This window comes from Pelobates fuscus, chromosome 4 (genome assembly GCF_036172605.1).
Source record: "Pelobates fuscus isolate aPelFus1 chromosome 4, aPelFus1.pri, whole genome shotgun sequence".
Classification (NCBI taxonomy): Eukaryota; Metazoa; Chordata; class Amphibia; order Anura; family Pelobatidae; genus Pelobates; species Pelobates fuscus.
Genome location: NC_086320.1, coordinates 22,971,286 through 22,984,633, shown reverse-complemented (window position 1 = coordinate 22,984,633; position 13,348 = coordinate 22,971,286). Strand labels below are relative to the sequence as shown.

General features: G+C 50.7%; 1 protein-coding gene across 3 annotated transcripts in view; it reads right to left on the bottom strand.

Moving 5' to 3' along the window:
• PTK2 (protein tyrosine kinase 2) overlaps positions 1-10,379 on the bottom strand; it is a 204,975-nt gene extending 194,596 nt beyond the window's left edge. For 2 of the 3 annotated variants that reach the window (XM_063451023.1, XM_063451025.1), the window contains exon 1: positions 10,222-10,379. Coding sequence is in view for 1 of the 3 variants with exons in the window: in XM_063451018.1 (XP_063307088.1) it covers positions 5,977-6,004 (28 nt within the window). In the remaining 2 variants the exon portion in view is untranslated. Of the gene's footprint in view, positions 1-5,976; positions 6,106-10,221 lie in introns of all 3 variants that reach the window. The other variant, XM_063451018.1, reaches the window with a different exon arrangement.
• Between the last annotated feature and the right edge of the window lie 2,969 nt (positions 10,380-13,348).

Below are 13,348 nucleotides of genomic sequence, written 5' to 3'. Positions count from 1 at the left end.
GAAAAAGAGAGGAATGGGAAGAGGTGATGATGGGATATCCTCAAAATGTTTTATGCTGTATCAGTTAATCAGTAACGTGTACACACACGTTGCTATATGAAAAAAAAATTAGGAATGATTAAACTGTTCAGTAGAACTACCAGTATAGAAAAACAGCATCCTTTAGTTATAATAAACAATTTAGTGAGAAGAAAAATCAATGCTTTCTTCATACCCGTTTACCACTTTTCACGTTACAGAAAATCTAAGCACCATAACAACTACATATGATCGCCAACTAGGCTCTGGGGACCACCTCCTGCGAAATTCTGTGTAGGTGCCTGGGGAATCCTGGTTTTGGTCAAAAGGCTCCAGTTGTTTGCATGGCCCATTAGTAACACTATAGTGTGCCCCCACCCATGAAACGGTTAAAACACCTTTTGTTCACTAACCTTATTTCAGCGCCGAGGACGCTTCATGGCGATTTTCAAGACACTGGATGACCTCATGCAGGGGCACCGCACTCAGACCACTTCATTGAGATGAAGTGGTTTGAGTACTTCAGCAAAAGGAAATTTAACTCTGGGAGTAAAAACGCACTCCATTTGGAGTGTGCCATGGATGTTCCAGGCTTGAAGTGGCAAGTAACGTTAAAGCCGGTTTAGTAGACAGAAGATAAAACTTTGAGCCCAGCTTTAAGGATTCGTTCACAAGACTGCACTCAGGGTTACGGATGTGGTCTGCTCGGAGGAAACTCAATGGAGAGAAACAGGTCACCATCATTTCGTAGTTACGCCAGTGACGTTACCAAGTCTACACGTATGGAACCTGGAAGTTGTATGGGCAGTTGATATGAACCAGAGAGGGCAAGTGGCAGGACTGACATTTTAAATCAAGCAAGCTTGTGGGTTTTTCTGAGAAGAATCCATATATAAACAAGTAAGCCACACATTCATTGCATATGCAAGATAAACAATCATAGAACTTGCTGAAGATAGAGGTGTTAAAGGGGCTTCAAGTTGATGTCCACAATACACATTTATAGTATCTTAATTCGTAAAGTGTATATTATTGGGAATTCAGAATTTTTTTTAAATGTAGCCCAAATTTTTTTTTAAACTCCTCCAAGTCATGTTTCCAGTTTTCTATATAGGCCTAAAATTTGAAATTCTCTTTTAATTCCCAACAACTCACACTTTAGTGAATAACCTGTCCAATCCTGATTAGAGGATTAGAGAGGACCAACACTGAATGGCTGTGCTTTAGAGCTTACCATCAGGAGCAAGTCGTTAAGGATTCTGCTGCCTACTGTTAAATCCTACAGGCCACAAAATGTTTGCATGATCTCAGCAAGTGGTTTTCCCCAAAACTAGGTAAAACTGGTAAATGTAATTCCAAAAATATACATTCCTGTAAAATATGACACCAGCAGTATATTAAACTACAGAAGGTTCCTGAAACGTCTTACTGATGAGTTGCAACAAGAGGCCGAGCAATGTATAATATAACCACCATCACAGGGTGCGTAATATAAAAAAATACTCCAGAACAACAATGCCAAGGGTATCCCTTTCTGAGTTCCAATGAATGTGCACACAATGAAGCTTTAGGACAGAATATGAATTCCATTTTACAGGATGTTAAGATCTATATATATATATATATATATGAGTTGAAAGCAGCAGGAGGCCTGCAGATCACTGGATAATGGTTTAAACAGTTGAAGCTATACATATAATAGATTGCTCCCTAAGACGCTATGCACTGCTCCCCCAGCCAAGCAATTCACAGCTTCTCCACAGTGAGTTAACGTCCGCTTTCAATGGCTTAAATAATAAAAACCCACAGGAAATACTATCAGACCCGGCCTCACTTCCTGTCAGACCTCCAGAAAGCTCAAATCTCAGAGCAAAAGTTCAGCTTAATGCTCACTAACTGATAAGCGTGCAGTCAGAGCAGAACGCTTGTACGAGATAAACCATAGTGATAGGGCCCTGGGCCTGAAATCTCCTATAAGCCGAACCCAGTGTGAATTAGTACTGTGATTATCCACCTATATTGTGGGTGAATGCCAACTTCCTGTTGGACCAGAAACAAATTTTTTTGATGTTTATTGGTTTTTAACCCTTTGAGATCCAGAGGTGTTCCCAAAGCACACCCCTCAAGTGGTTAAAATAAAGTAAAAAGCTTGTGGTTGGATTTATTAATTATATGGGTACATCCCATATTCTAAAAAACAAAACACGACCAGGTACACCCACCATCGGGAATCCTCATGATGGGCACCTGTCCTAGCACAAACCCAATGAAATTAATACAAAACACACAGTTGATGTTTAAGTGTTGAAAGCGTTCAAACTGAGCAAGACTGTAGGATGGGTCCAGGACTCTAATTTGCTTAACATGTATTCACTGCTAAAATGCTTTATTAAAATGTCCAATTCAAACATGCCTCATTTACTCAAATCTCAAAGAATCACCCACGTGATGATATTTTGCTGCATGCAGTAACATCAGGAGTATTATAGCCAAAGTCACTCTGGGTTAGGGCAGTGGATCAAGATTCCTGTAAAGGGGACCCGAGACTGTGTGTCTGACATTTTCTGTGAATACACCTTAGTTGGAATAGGCTACGTTATTCATCAGAGCTATAACAGATTGTTTGAAGTAGCAATACTGCCTTCCCCATTTCTACTGATACCCCATCTCCATGGAACGAAACGTGTAGCGCTCCCTCGGTCATATTGTCACCTTGATTATTTTTCCTATGAATGAATAAACTATGTTTTTTGTATTTACACTTCAGTTTGTTGAGACACATTTTTCCCTTTTCAATTTGAAAGGAATTCATCCTCAAATGATTTGTTTATTTTTTATTTATTTATTTTTTTAAACGTATTTCAGTATTTATTAATTATTTTTAATGTATTACTGGGTCACTACATCGCCACGCACATATTTTGGGCCCTGTCCCAAACATGTTAAAGGACCACTCTAGGCACCCAGACGACTTCAGCTTAATGAAGTGGTCTGGGTGCCAGGTACCTCTAGGATTAACCCTTTTTTTTATAAACATAGCAGTTTCAGAGAAACTGCTATGTTTATAATGAGGGTTAATCCAGCCTCCAAATCCTCTAGTGGCTGTCTCACTGACAGCCGCTAGAGGCGTTTGCGTGATTCTCACTGTGAAAATCACAGTGAGAGCACGCAAGCGTCCATAGGAAAGCATTGTAAATGCTTTCCTATGCGACCGGCTGAATGCGAGCGCGGCTCCTGCCGCGCATGCGCATTCAGCCGATGACGTCGCGATCAAGATGGAGAGGAGGAGGAAAGCTCCCCGCCCGGCGCTGGAAAAAGAGGTAAGTTTAACCCCTTCCTCTCTCCAGAGCCCGGCGGGAGGGGGTCCCTGAGGGTGGGGGCACCCTCAGGGTACTCTAGTGCCAGGAAAACGAGTATGTTTTCCTGGCACTAGAGTGGTCCTTTAAAGAATCACTGGCATACACAAATCATTGAAATTAAGTCAATGTCAACATAAAGAAGGAACGCTCGGGGTGTAGTGTGCAGAGCGACAAGTGAGAGACCTTTTTAAGGAATACCTGGCTTCAAAAGGGGACAAAATAAAACGGCTGCTGACATTGTATTGGATCATTTTAGTCTATATAAAACATCAATATGCATGCTTTAATGGAAGGTTAAATAAGACTCAGACCTTTATCCCTCAGAGAACCAGAAGATTGAAAAAGCCACTAGAAAGCACCCATTGGATTAATATAAAAATACCTCATGGGGTTAAACAGGATTTGACAGACTCCTCCACTGGTGCGTGCCTTATGTGAATAGAAAACTAGCACACAGGCTGAAGGTTACCATATATTGCTCTCATGACCGACTTCCCAGCTTTTTTCTACAGGGTGCCCAATCACTGCTTTTGTAGCCTTACTCTGTAAACTGTACAAGACCAGAGGGGTTATATAGAGTGAGCAGTGCTGGGGAAAATTCTAATAGTGGGGCAGTTTCCGTGGAAACCAACTCAATGTTCCTGCTCACTGCTCCCAGAAATGTCCCTTGATACAGTAACCCTGAACATTGAGGTCCACTGGTCCAGCAATATCAAGTCACTAATTTATTATGGGGCTTTAACACCAAGCCAGCATAACAGAAATATGGAACATACAGCGCTGGGATAAAACAAACCCTTGCATCCAAGTCACATCAAATTGCAATACTAAACTCAAGACTACTGGTTTTTGCAATGAGCAAAACACGGGTTTAACCAAACTGTTCAAAGACCGGACACAGAAGACAGGAAGAAATCCCACACTAACCATTTCATATGTAAGTGAAGCCATAAACATTGTTCCACTTTAACTGCTTGGAAACATGACATGAGATTGTAGCTCTGAGATATGTAAATACACAAGAAAAGCACATTTAAAAAAAGGCCCAGTGACCGCGCACACACACACACACACACACACAGTCTGAGGTCATTTCACATACATGCAGGTTACAGAACATTGCTTGGTGGTAGAGCAGACAGTGCCAGACATATTGGAGGAAGGGGTTACACACGCAGCGCCAGACATATTGGAGGAGGGGGTTACACACGCAGCGCCAGACATATTGGAGGAAGGGGTTACACACGCAGCGCCAGACATATTGGAGGAAGGGGTTACACACGCAGCGCCAGACATATTGGAGGAAGGGGTTACACACGCAGCGCCAGACATATTGGAGGAAGGGGTTACACACGCAGCGCCAGACATATTGGAGGAAGGGGTTACACACGCAGCGCCAGACATATTGGAGGAAGGGGTTACACACGCAGCGCCAGACATATTGGAGGAAGGGGTTACACACGCAGCGCCAGACATATTGGAGGAAGGGGTTACACACGCAGCGCCAGACATATTGGAGGAAGGGGTTACACACGCAGCGCCAGACATATTGGAGGAAGGGGTTACACACGCAGCGCCAGTCATATTGGAGGAAGGGGTTACACACGCAGCGCCAGTCATATTGGAGGAAGGGGTTACACACGCAGCGCCAGACATATTGGAGGAAGGGGTTACACACGCAGCGCCAGACATATTGGAGGAAGGGGTTACACACGCAGCGCCAGACATATTGGAGCAGGGGGTTACACACGCAGAGCCAGACATATTGGAGGAGGGGGTTACACACGCAGCGCCAGACATATTGGAGGAAGGGGTTACACACGCAGCGCCAGACATATTGGAGGAAGGGGTTACACACGCAGCGCCAGACATATTGAGGAAGGGGTAATACACACGCAGCGCCAGACATATTGGAGGAAGGGGTAATACACACGCAGCGCCAGACATATTGGAGGAAGGGGTAATACACACGCAGCGCCAGACATATTGGAGGAAGGGGTAATACACACGCAGCGCCAGACATATTGGAGGAAGGGGTAATACACACGCAGCGCCAGACATATTGGAGGAAGGGGTAATACACACAGTGTATGATATACTGGGGGGATGGGGTGACACGCAGTGTATGATACACAGGTTCTAGTGAACTCTCGATGCAATACATGCAGAATAAAGTTTGTAGTGAGGGATTCATAGCGTAAGCAGTAAGGGTTATAAAACTCACAATGAAAGCAGTAGGGTGCAAGCAGAATAAGTTGTGCAGTGTTGGTAGAGTTTATGTTTGTTTAAAGGAACAGTCCACGTTGAATATAAACCATTCCATTTTACTGCATCATACACAGAGTGCGCATATATAATTAAGAACAATTACAATGATCAGTTTTAGAGTTCCTGCATTTGTTAGAAATCCCATGAGCATGCAGGACCTGCAGTGAGCGCTTACCAAACAGAAAGTGACCGTTTGCCAATAAGCCAATTATAAGGTCACTGAAAGACGCACTTAAACCACCATAAACACTATATCCTGCTGCAGTGATTATGTTGCCAGGAGTCACCATCACAAGATTGTCAAAACAACTAGAATGGTTTAATAGCTTACCTGGGTCCCCTGGGCACCTGTTCAACATCCAGTTTTCTCCTGCAGGAGAACCTAAATGGCGATTATCGGCCTACGAATGACTGAAACAGGAGTGCAATTCTTGGCTTCTAGTGCTCAGCCTACGAATGACTGAAAAAAAGAATGCAATTCTTGGCTTTGAGTGCTCAGAGGATGTTCTCAGCCAATGAGCCCATCCCTGCAATGTCCTGCTTAGCTCAGTAGAACTAACCGGACTCTCCTAATCCAGAACCGCTGGACCCAGGAATGTTGCCAAACCATTACACTGGGAGGGTACTCCTAGTCCATAACCACAACCTTTTTCTTTTTCAATTAACTTTCACCATTTTTAGTTATACATTAGAAAAGAAAAGACCATATTTTCTTCTAGGGAGCATATTTGGCAAAAGGTAGAGCGTAAAGGACAATAGACACCTAAGGGAGCAGTACATACCTAATAAGATAAACCATAATAGGGTATTATCACTAGGTGGGGGGGCAGTAAGGGGGTATTATAACTAGGTGGGGGGGATTATCACTAGGTGGGGGACAGTAAGGGGATATTATCATTGGGTTGGGGTATTATCACTAGGTGGGGGGGCAGTAAGGGGGTATTATAACTAGGTGGGGGGGATTATCACTAGCTTTGGGGGTATTATCACTAGGTGTGGGGGCAGTAAGAGGGTATTACCACTAGGTGTAGGGGGATTATAACTAGGTGGGGGACAGTAAGGGGATATTATCAATGGGTTGGGGTATTATCACTGGCTGGGGGGTATTATCACTAGGTAATGGGCAGTAAGGTGATATCACTGGGTGGGGGTATTATAGCTGGGTGGGGGGCAGTAAGGGGGTTTTATCACTAGGTGGGGCCAGTAGGGGAGTATTATCATTAGGTGGGGGGCAGTAGGGGGTATTATCACTGGGTGGGGGCAGTAAGGGGGTATTATCGCTGGGTGGGGGGGCAGTAAGGGGGTATTATCGCTGGGTGGGGGGGCAGTAAGGGGGTATTATCGCTGGGTGGGGGGGCAGTAAGGGGGTGTTATCGCTGGGTGGGGGGCAGTAAGGGGGTGTTATCGCTGGGTGGGGGGCAGTAAGGGGGTGTTATCGCTGGGTGGGGGGCAGTAAGGGGGTGTTATCGCTGGGTGGGGGGCAGTAAGGGGGTGTTATCGCTGGGTGGGGGGCAGTAAGGGGGTGTTATCGCTGGGTGGGGGGCAGTAAGGGGGTGTTATCGCTGGGTGGGGGGCAGTAAGGGGGTGTTATCGCTGGGTGGGGGGCAGTAAGGGGGTGTTATCGCTGGGTGGGGGGCAGTAAGGGGGTGTTATCGCTGGGTGGGGGGCAGTAAGGGGGTGTTATCGCTGGGTGGGGGGCAGTAAGGGGGTGTTATCGCTGGGTGGGGGGGCAGTAAGGGGGTGTTATCACTGGGTGGGGGGGCAGTAAGGGGGTATTATCACTGGGTGGGGGGGCAGTAAGGGGGTATTATCACTGGGTGGGGGGCAGTAAGGGGGTATTATCACTGGGTGGGGGGGCAGTAAGGGGGTATTATCACTGGGTGGGGGGGCAGTAAGGGGGTATTATCACTGGGTGGGGGGGCAGTAAGGGGGTATTATCACTGGGTGGGGGGGCAGTAAGGGGGTATTATCACTGGGTGGGGGGGCAGTAAGGGGGTATTATCACTGGGTGGGGGGGCAGTAAGGGGGTATTATCACTGGGTGGGGGGTATTATCACTGGGTGGGGGGTATTATCACTGGGTGGGGGGTATTATCACTGGGTGGGGGGTATTATCACTGGGTGGGGGGTATTATCACTGGGTGGGGGGTATTATCACTGGGTGGGGGGTATTATCACTGGGTGGGGGGTATTATCACTGGGTGGGGGGTATTATCACTGGGTGGGGGGTATTATCACTGGGTGGGGGGTATTATCACTGGGTGGGGGGTATTATCACTGGGTGGGGGGTATTATCACTGGGTGGGGGGCAGTGAGGGGGTATTATCGCTGGGTGGGGGGCAGTGAGGGGGTATTATCGCTGGGTGGGGGGCAGTGAGGGGGTATTATCGCTGGGTGGGGGGCAGTGAGGGGGTATTATCGCTGGGTGGGGGGCAGTGAGGGGGTATTATCGCTGGGTGGGGGGCAGTGAGGGAGTATTATCGCTGCGTGGGGGCAGTAAGGGGGTATTATCGCTGGGTGGGGGGGAAGGAGGGGGTATTATCACTGGGTGGGGGGAAGGAGGGGGTATTATCACTGGGTGGGGGGAAGGAGGGGGTATTATCACTGGGTGGGGGGTATTATCACTGGGTGGGGGGTATTATCACTGGGTGGGGGGTATTATCACTGGGTGGGGGGTATTATCACTGGGTGGGGGGTATTATCACTGGGTGGGGGGTATTATCACTGGGTGGGGGGTATTATCACTGGGTGGGGGGTATTATCACTGGGTGGGGGGCAGTGAGGGGGTATTATCACTGGGTGGGGGGTATTATCACTGGGTGGGGGGTATTATCACTGGGTGGGGGGTATTATCACTGGGTGGGGGGTATTATCACTGGGTGGGGGGTATTATCACTGGGTGGGGGGCAGTGAGGGTGTATTATCACTGGGTGGGGGGTATTATCACCGGGTGGGGGGTATTATCACCGGGTGGGGGGTATTATCACCGGGTGGGGGGTATTATCACCGGGTGGGGGGTATTATCACCGGGTGGGGGGTATTATCACCGGGTGGGGGGTATTATCACCGGGTGGGGGGTATTATCACCGGGTGGGGGGTATTATCACCGGGTGGGGGGTATTATCACCGGGTGGGGGGTATTATCACCGGGTGGGGGGTATTATCACCGGGTGGGGGGTATTATCACCGGGTGGGGGGTATTATCACCGGGTGGGGGGTATTATCACCGGGTGGGGGGTATTATCACCGGGTGGGGGGTATTATCACCGGGTGGGGGGTATTATCACCGGGTGGGGGGTATTATCACCGGGTGGGGGGTATTATCACCGGGTGGGGGGTATTATCACCGGGTGGGGGGTATTATCACCGGGTGGGGGGTATTATCACCGGGTGGGGGGTATTATCACCGGGTGGGGGGTATTATCACCGGGTGGGGGGTATTATCACCGGGTGGGGGGTATTATCACCGGGTGGGGGGTATTATCACCGGGTGGGGGGTATTATCACCGGGTGGGGGGTATTATCACCGGGTGGGGGGTATTATCACCGGGTGGGGGGTATTATCACCGGGTGGGGGGTATTATCACCGGGTGGGGGGTATTATCACCGGGTGGGGGGTATTATCACCGGGTGGGGGGTATTATCACCGGGTGGGGGGTATTATCACCGGGTGGGGGGCAGTGAGGGGGTATTATCACCGGGTGGGGGGCAGTGAGGGGGTATTATCACCGGATGGGGGGCAGTGAGGGGGTATTATCACCGGATGGGGGGCAGTGAGGGGGTATTATCACCGGATGGGGGGCAGTGAGGGGGTATTATCACCGGATGGGGGGCAGTGAGGGGGTATTATCACCGGATGGGGGGCAGTGAGGGGGTATTATCACCGGATGCGGGGCAGTGAGGGGGTATTATCACCGGATGGGGGGCAGTGAGGGGGTATTATCACCGGATGGGGGGCAGTGAGGGGGTATTATCACCGGATGGGGGGCAGTGAGGGAGTATTATCACCGGATGGGGGGCAGTGAGGGGGTATTATCACCGGATGGGGGGCAGTGAGGGGGTATTATCACCGGATGGGGGGCAGTGAGGGGGTATTATCGCTGGGTGGGGGGCAGTAAGGGGGTATTATCGCTGGGTGGGGGGCAGTGAGGGGGTATTATCACTGGGTGGGGGGCAGTGAGGGGGTATTATCACTGGGTGGGGGGCAGTGAGGGGGTATTATCACTGGGTGGGGGGCAGTGAGGGGGTATTATCACTGGGTGGGGGGCAGTGAGGGGGTATTATCACTGGGTGGGGGCAGTATGGGGGTATTATCACTGGGTGGGGGGCAGTGAGGGGGTATTATCACTGGGTGGGGGGCAGTGAGGGGGTATTATCACTGGGTGGGGGGCAGTGAGGGGGTATTATCACTGGGTGGGGGGCAGTGAGGGGGTATTATCACTGGGTGGGGGCAGTATGGGGGTATTATCACTGGGTGGGGGCAGTATGGGGGTATTATAACATGAAGTGCACTCAGTGCCCCCCCGGTCTCCCCCCGTTTCCCAGCATGCAGAGCGCCCGATCCCCCCGGTTCTCACCTCACTGGTCGCTATGGACTCCCCAGGATCTCCGACAGCAACCGCCTCCGCCACCGGAACCGCGCGCTCCCAACACACACCGGGACCGCCGCGCTCCCGCTCCTCACCCTGACCTGTGCGCGCTCACGCTCCCCGGCACAGACCGCACTGCGCGCGCCCCCGCTGCCGAGGCTGACACTGCACTGAGCGCGCCCCCGCTGCTCACACTGACCCGTCCAGCTCAGCCTCTCCGCGCTCGCTCCCTCTCAGGCCCCACCCACCGACCAAAGTCCAGCGCTTTCTTTCATCAAGCCCCGCCTTCTCTCTGCCTTATTTGATGCTCTGGGACAGGCCACGCCCCGTGTCCCGTTATAGTCTCCGCCCACTCTCTGGGATCCCGTTCTTTTTCCTTCAGGAACTTCCTTTTGGCCTCGACCCTCTGACGTCACCTCTCTGTAACCACGCCCCCATTCCGCTCTCCCCTCACCCAATCACAGCCATCAATGGGAGACACTGTCACAGCCATCAATGGGGGACACTGTCACAGCCATCAATGGGGGACACTGTCACAGCCATCAATGGGAGACACTGTCACAGCCATCAATGGGGGACACTGTCACAGCCACTAATGGGAGACACTGTCACAGCCATCAATGGGAGACACTGTCACAGCCATCAATGGGAGACACTGTCACAGCCATCAATGGGGGACACTGTCACAGCCATCAATGGGGGACACTGTCACAGCCATCAATGGGGGACACTGTCACAGCCATCAATGGGGGACACTGTCACAGCCACCAATGGGAGACACTGTCACAGCCACCAATGGGGGACACTGACACAGCCACCAATGGGGGACACTGTCACAGCCATCAATGGGAGACACTGACACAGCCATCAATGGGAGACACTGTCACAGCCATCAATGGGGGACACTGTCACAGCCACTAATGGGAGACACTGTCACAGCCATCAATGGGAGACACTGTCACAGCCATCAATGGGGGACACTGTCACAGCCATCAATGGGGGACACTGACACAGCCATCAATGGGGGACACTGACACAGCCATCAATGGGAGACACTGTCACAGCCACCAATGGGATACACTGTCACAGCCATCAATGGGAGACACTGTCACAGCCATCAATGGGGGACACTGACACAGCCATCAATGGGGGACACTGACACAGCCATCAATGGGAGACACTGTCACAGCCATCAATGGGAGACACTGTCACAGTCACCAATGGGAGACACTGTCACAGCCATCAATGGGGGACACTGACACAGCCATCAATGGGAGACACTGTCACAGCCATCAATGGGAGACACTGTCACAGCCACCAATGGGAGACACTGTCACAGCCATCAATGGGAGACACTGTCACAGCCATCAATGGGGGACACTGACACAGCCATCAATGGGGGACACTGACACAGCCATCAATGGGAGACACTGTCACAGCCACCAATGGGAGACACTGACACAGCCACCAATGGGAGACACTGACACAGCCATCAATGGGAGACACTGTCACAGCCATCAATGGGGGACACTGTCACAGCCACTAATGGGAGACACTGTCACAGCCATCAATGGGAGACACTGTCACAGCCATCAATGGGGGACACTGTCACAGCCACCAATGGGAGACACTGTCACAGCCATCAATGGGGGACACTGTCACAGCCATCAATGGGGGACACTGTCACAGCCATCAATGGGAGACACTGTCACAGCCACCAATGGGAGACACTGTCACAGCCATCAATGGGAGACACTGTCACAGCCATCAATGGGGGACACTGACACAGCCATCAATGGGGGACACTGACACAGCCATCAATGGGAGACACTGTCACAGCCACCAATGGGGGACACTGACACAGCCATCAATGGGGGACACTGTCACAGCCATCAATGGGGGACACTGTCACAGCCATCAATGGGAGACACTGACACAGCCATCAATGGGGGACACTGTCACAGCCATCAATGGGGGACACTGTCACAGCCATCAATGGGAGACACTGTCACAGCCATCAATGGGGGACACTGTCACAGCCATTAATGGGAGACACTGTCACAGCCACCAATGGGGGACACTGTCACAGCCATCAATGGGAGACACTGTCACAGCCATCAACGGGGGACACTGTCACAGCCATCAATGGGAGACACTGTCACAGCCATCAACGGGAGACACTGTCACAGCCATCAACGGGAGACACTGTCACAGCCACCAATGGGGGACACTGTCACAGCCATCAATGGAGGACACTGTCACAGCCATCAATGGGAGACACTGTCACAGCCATCAATGAGAGACACTGTCACAGCCATCAATGGGGGACACTGTCACAGCCACCAATGGGAGACACTGTCACAGCCATCAGTGAGGGACACTGTCACAGCCATCAATGGGAGACACTGTCACAGCCATCAATGGGAGACACTGTCACAGCCATCAATGGGGGACACTGTCACAGCCATCAATGGGGGACACTGTCACAGCCATCAATGGGGGACACTGTCACAGCCATCAATGGGGGACACTGTCACAGCCATCAATGGGAGACACTGTCAGAGCCATCAATGGGAGACACTGTCACAGCTATCAATGGGGGAAACTGTCACAGCCATCAATGGGAACACTGTCTCAGCCATCAATGGGAGACACTGTCACAGCCATGAATTGGGGGAAACTGTCACAGCCATCAATGGGAGACACTGTCACAGCCATTAATGGGAGAGACTGTCACAGCCATCAATGGGGGAAACTGTCACAGCCACCAATCAGTGTCTCCCATTGGTGGCTGTGACAGTGTCCCCCATTGATGGCTGTGACAGTGTCTCCCATTGATGGCTGTGACAGTGTCCCCCATTGATGGCTGTGACAGTGTCCCCCATTGATGGCTGTGACAGTGTCCCCCATTGGTGGCTGTGACAGTGTCTCCCGTTGATGGCTGTGACAGTGTCCCCCGTTGATGGCTGTGACAGTGTCTCCCATTGATGGCTGTGACAGTGTCCCCCATTGGTGGCTGTGACAGTGTCTCCCATTAATGGCTGTGACAGTGTCCCCCATTGATGGCTGTGACAGTGTCTCCCATTGATGGCTGTGACAGTGTCCCCCATTGATG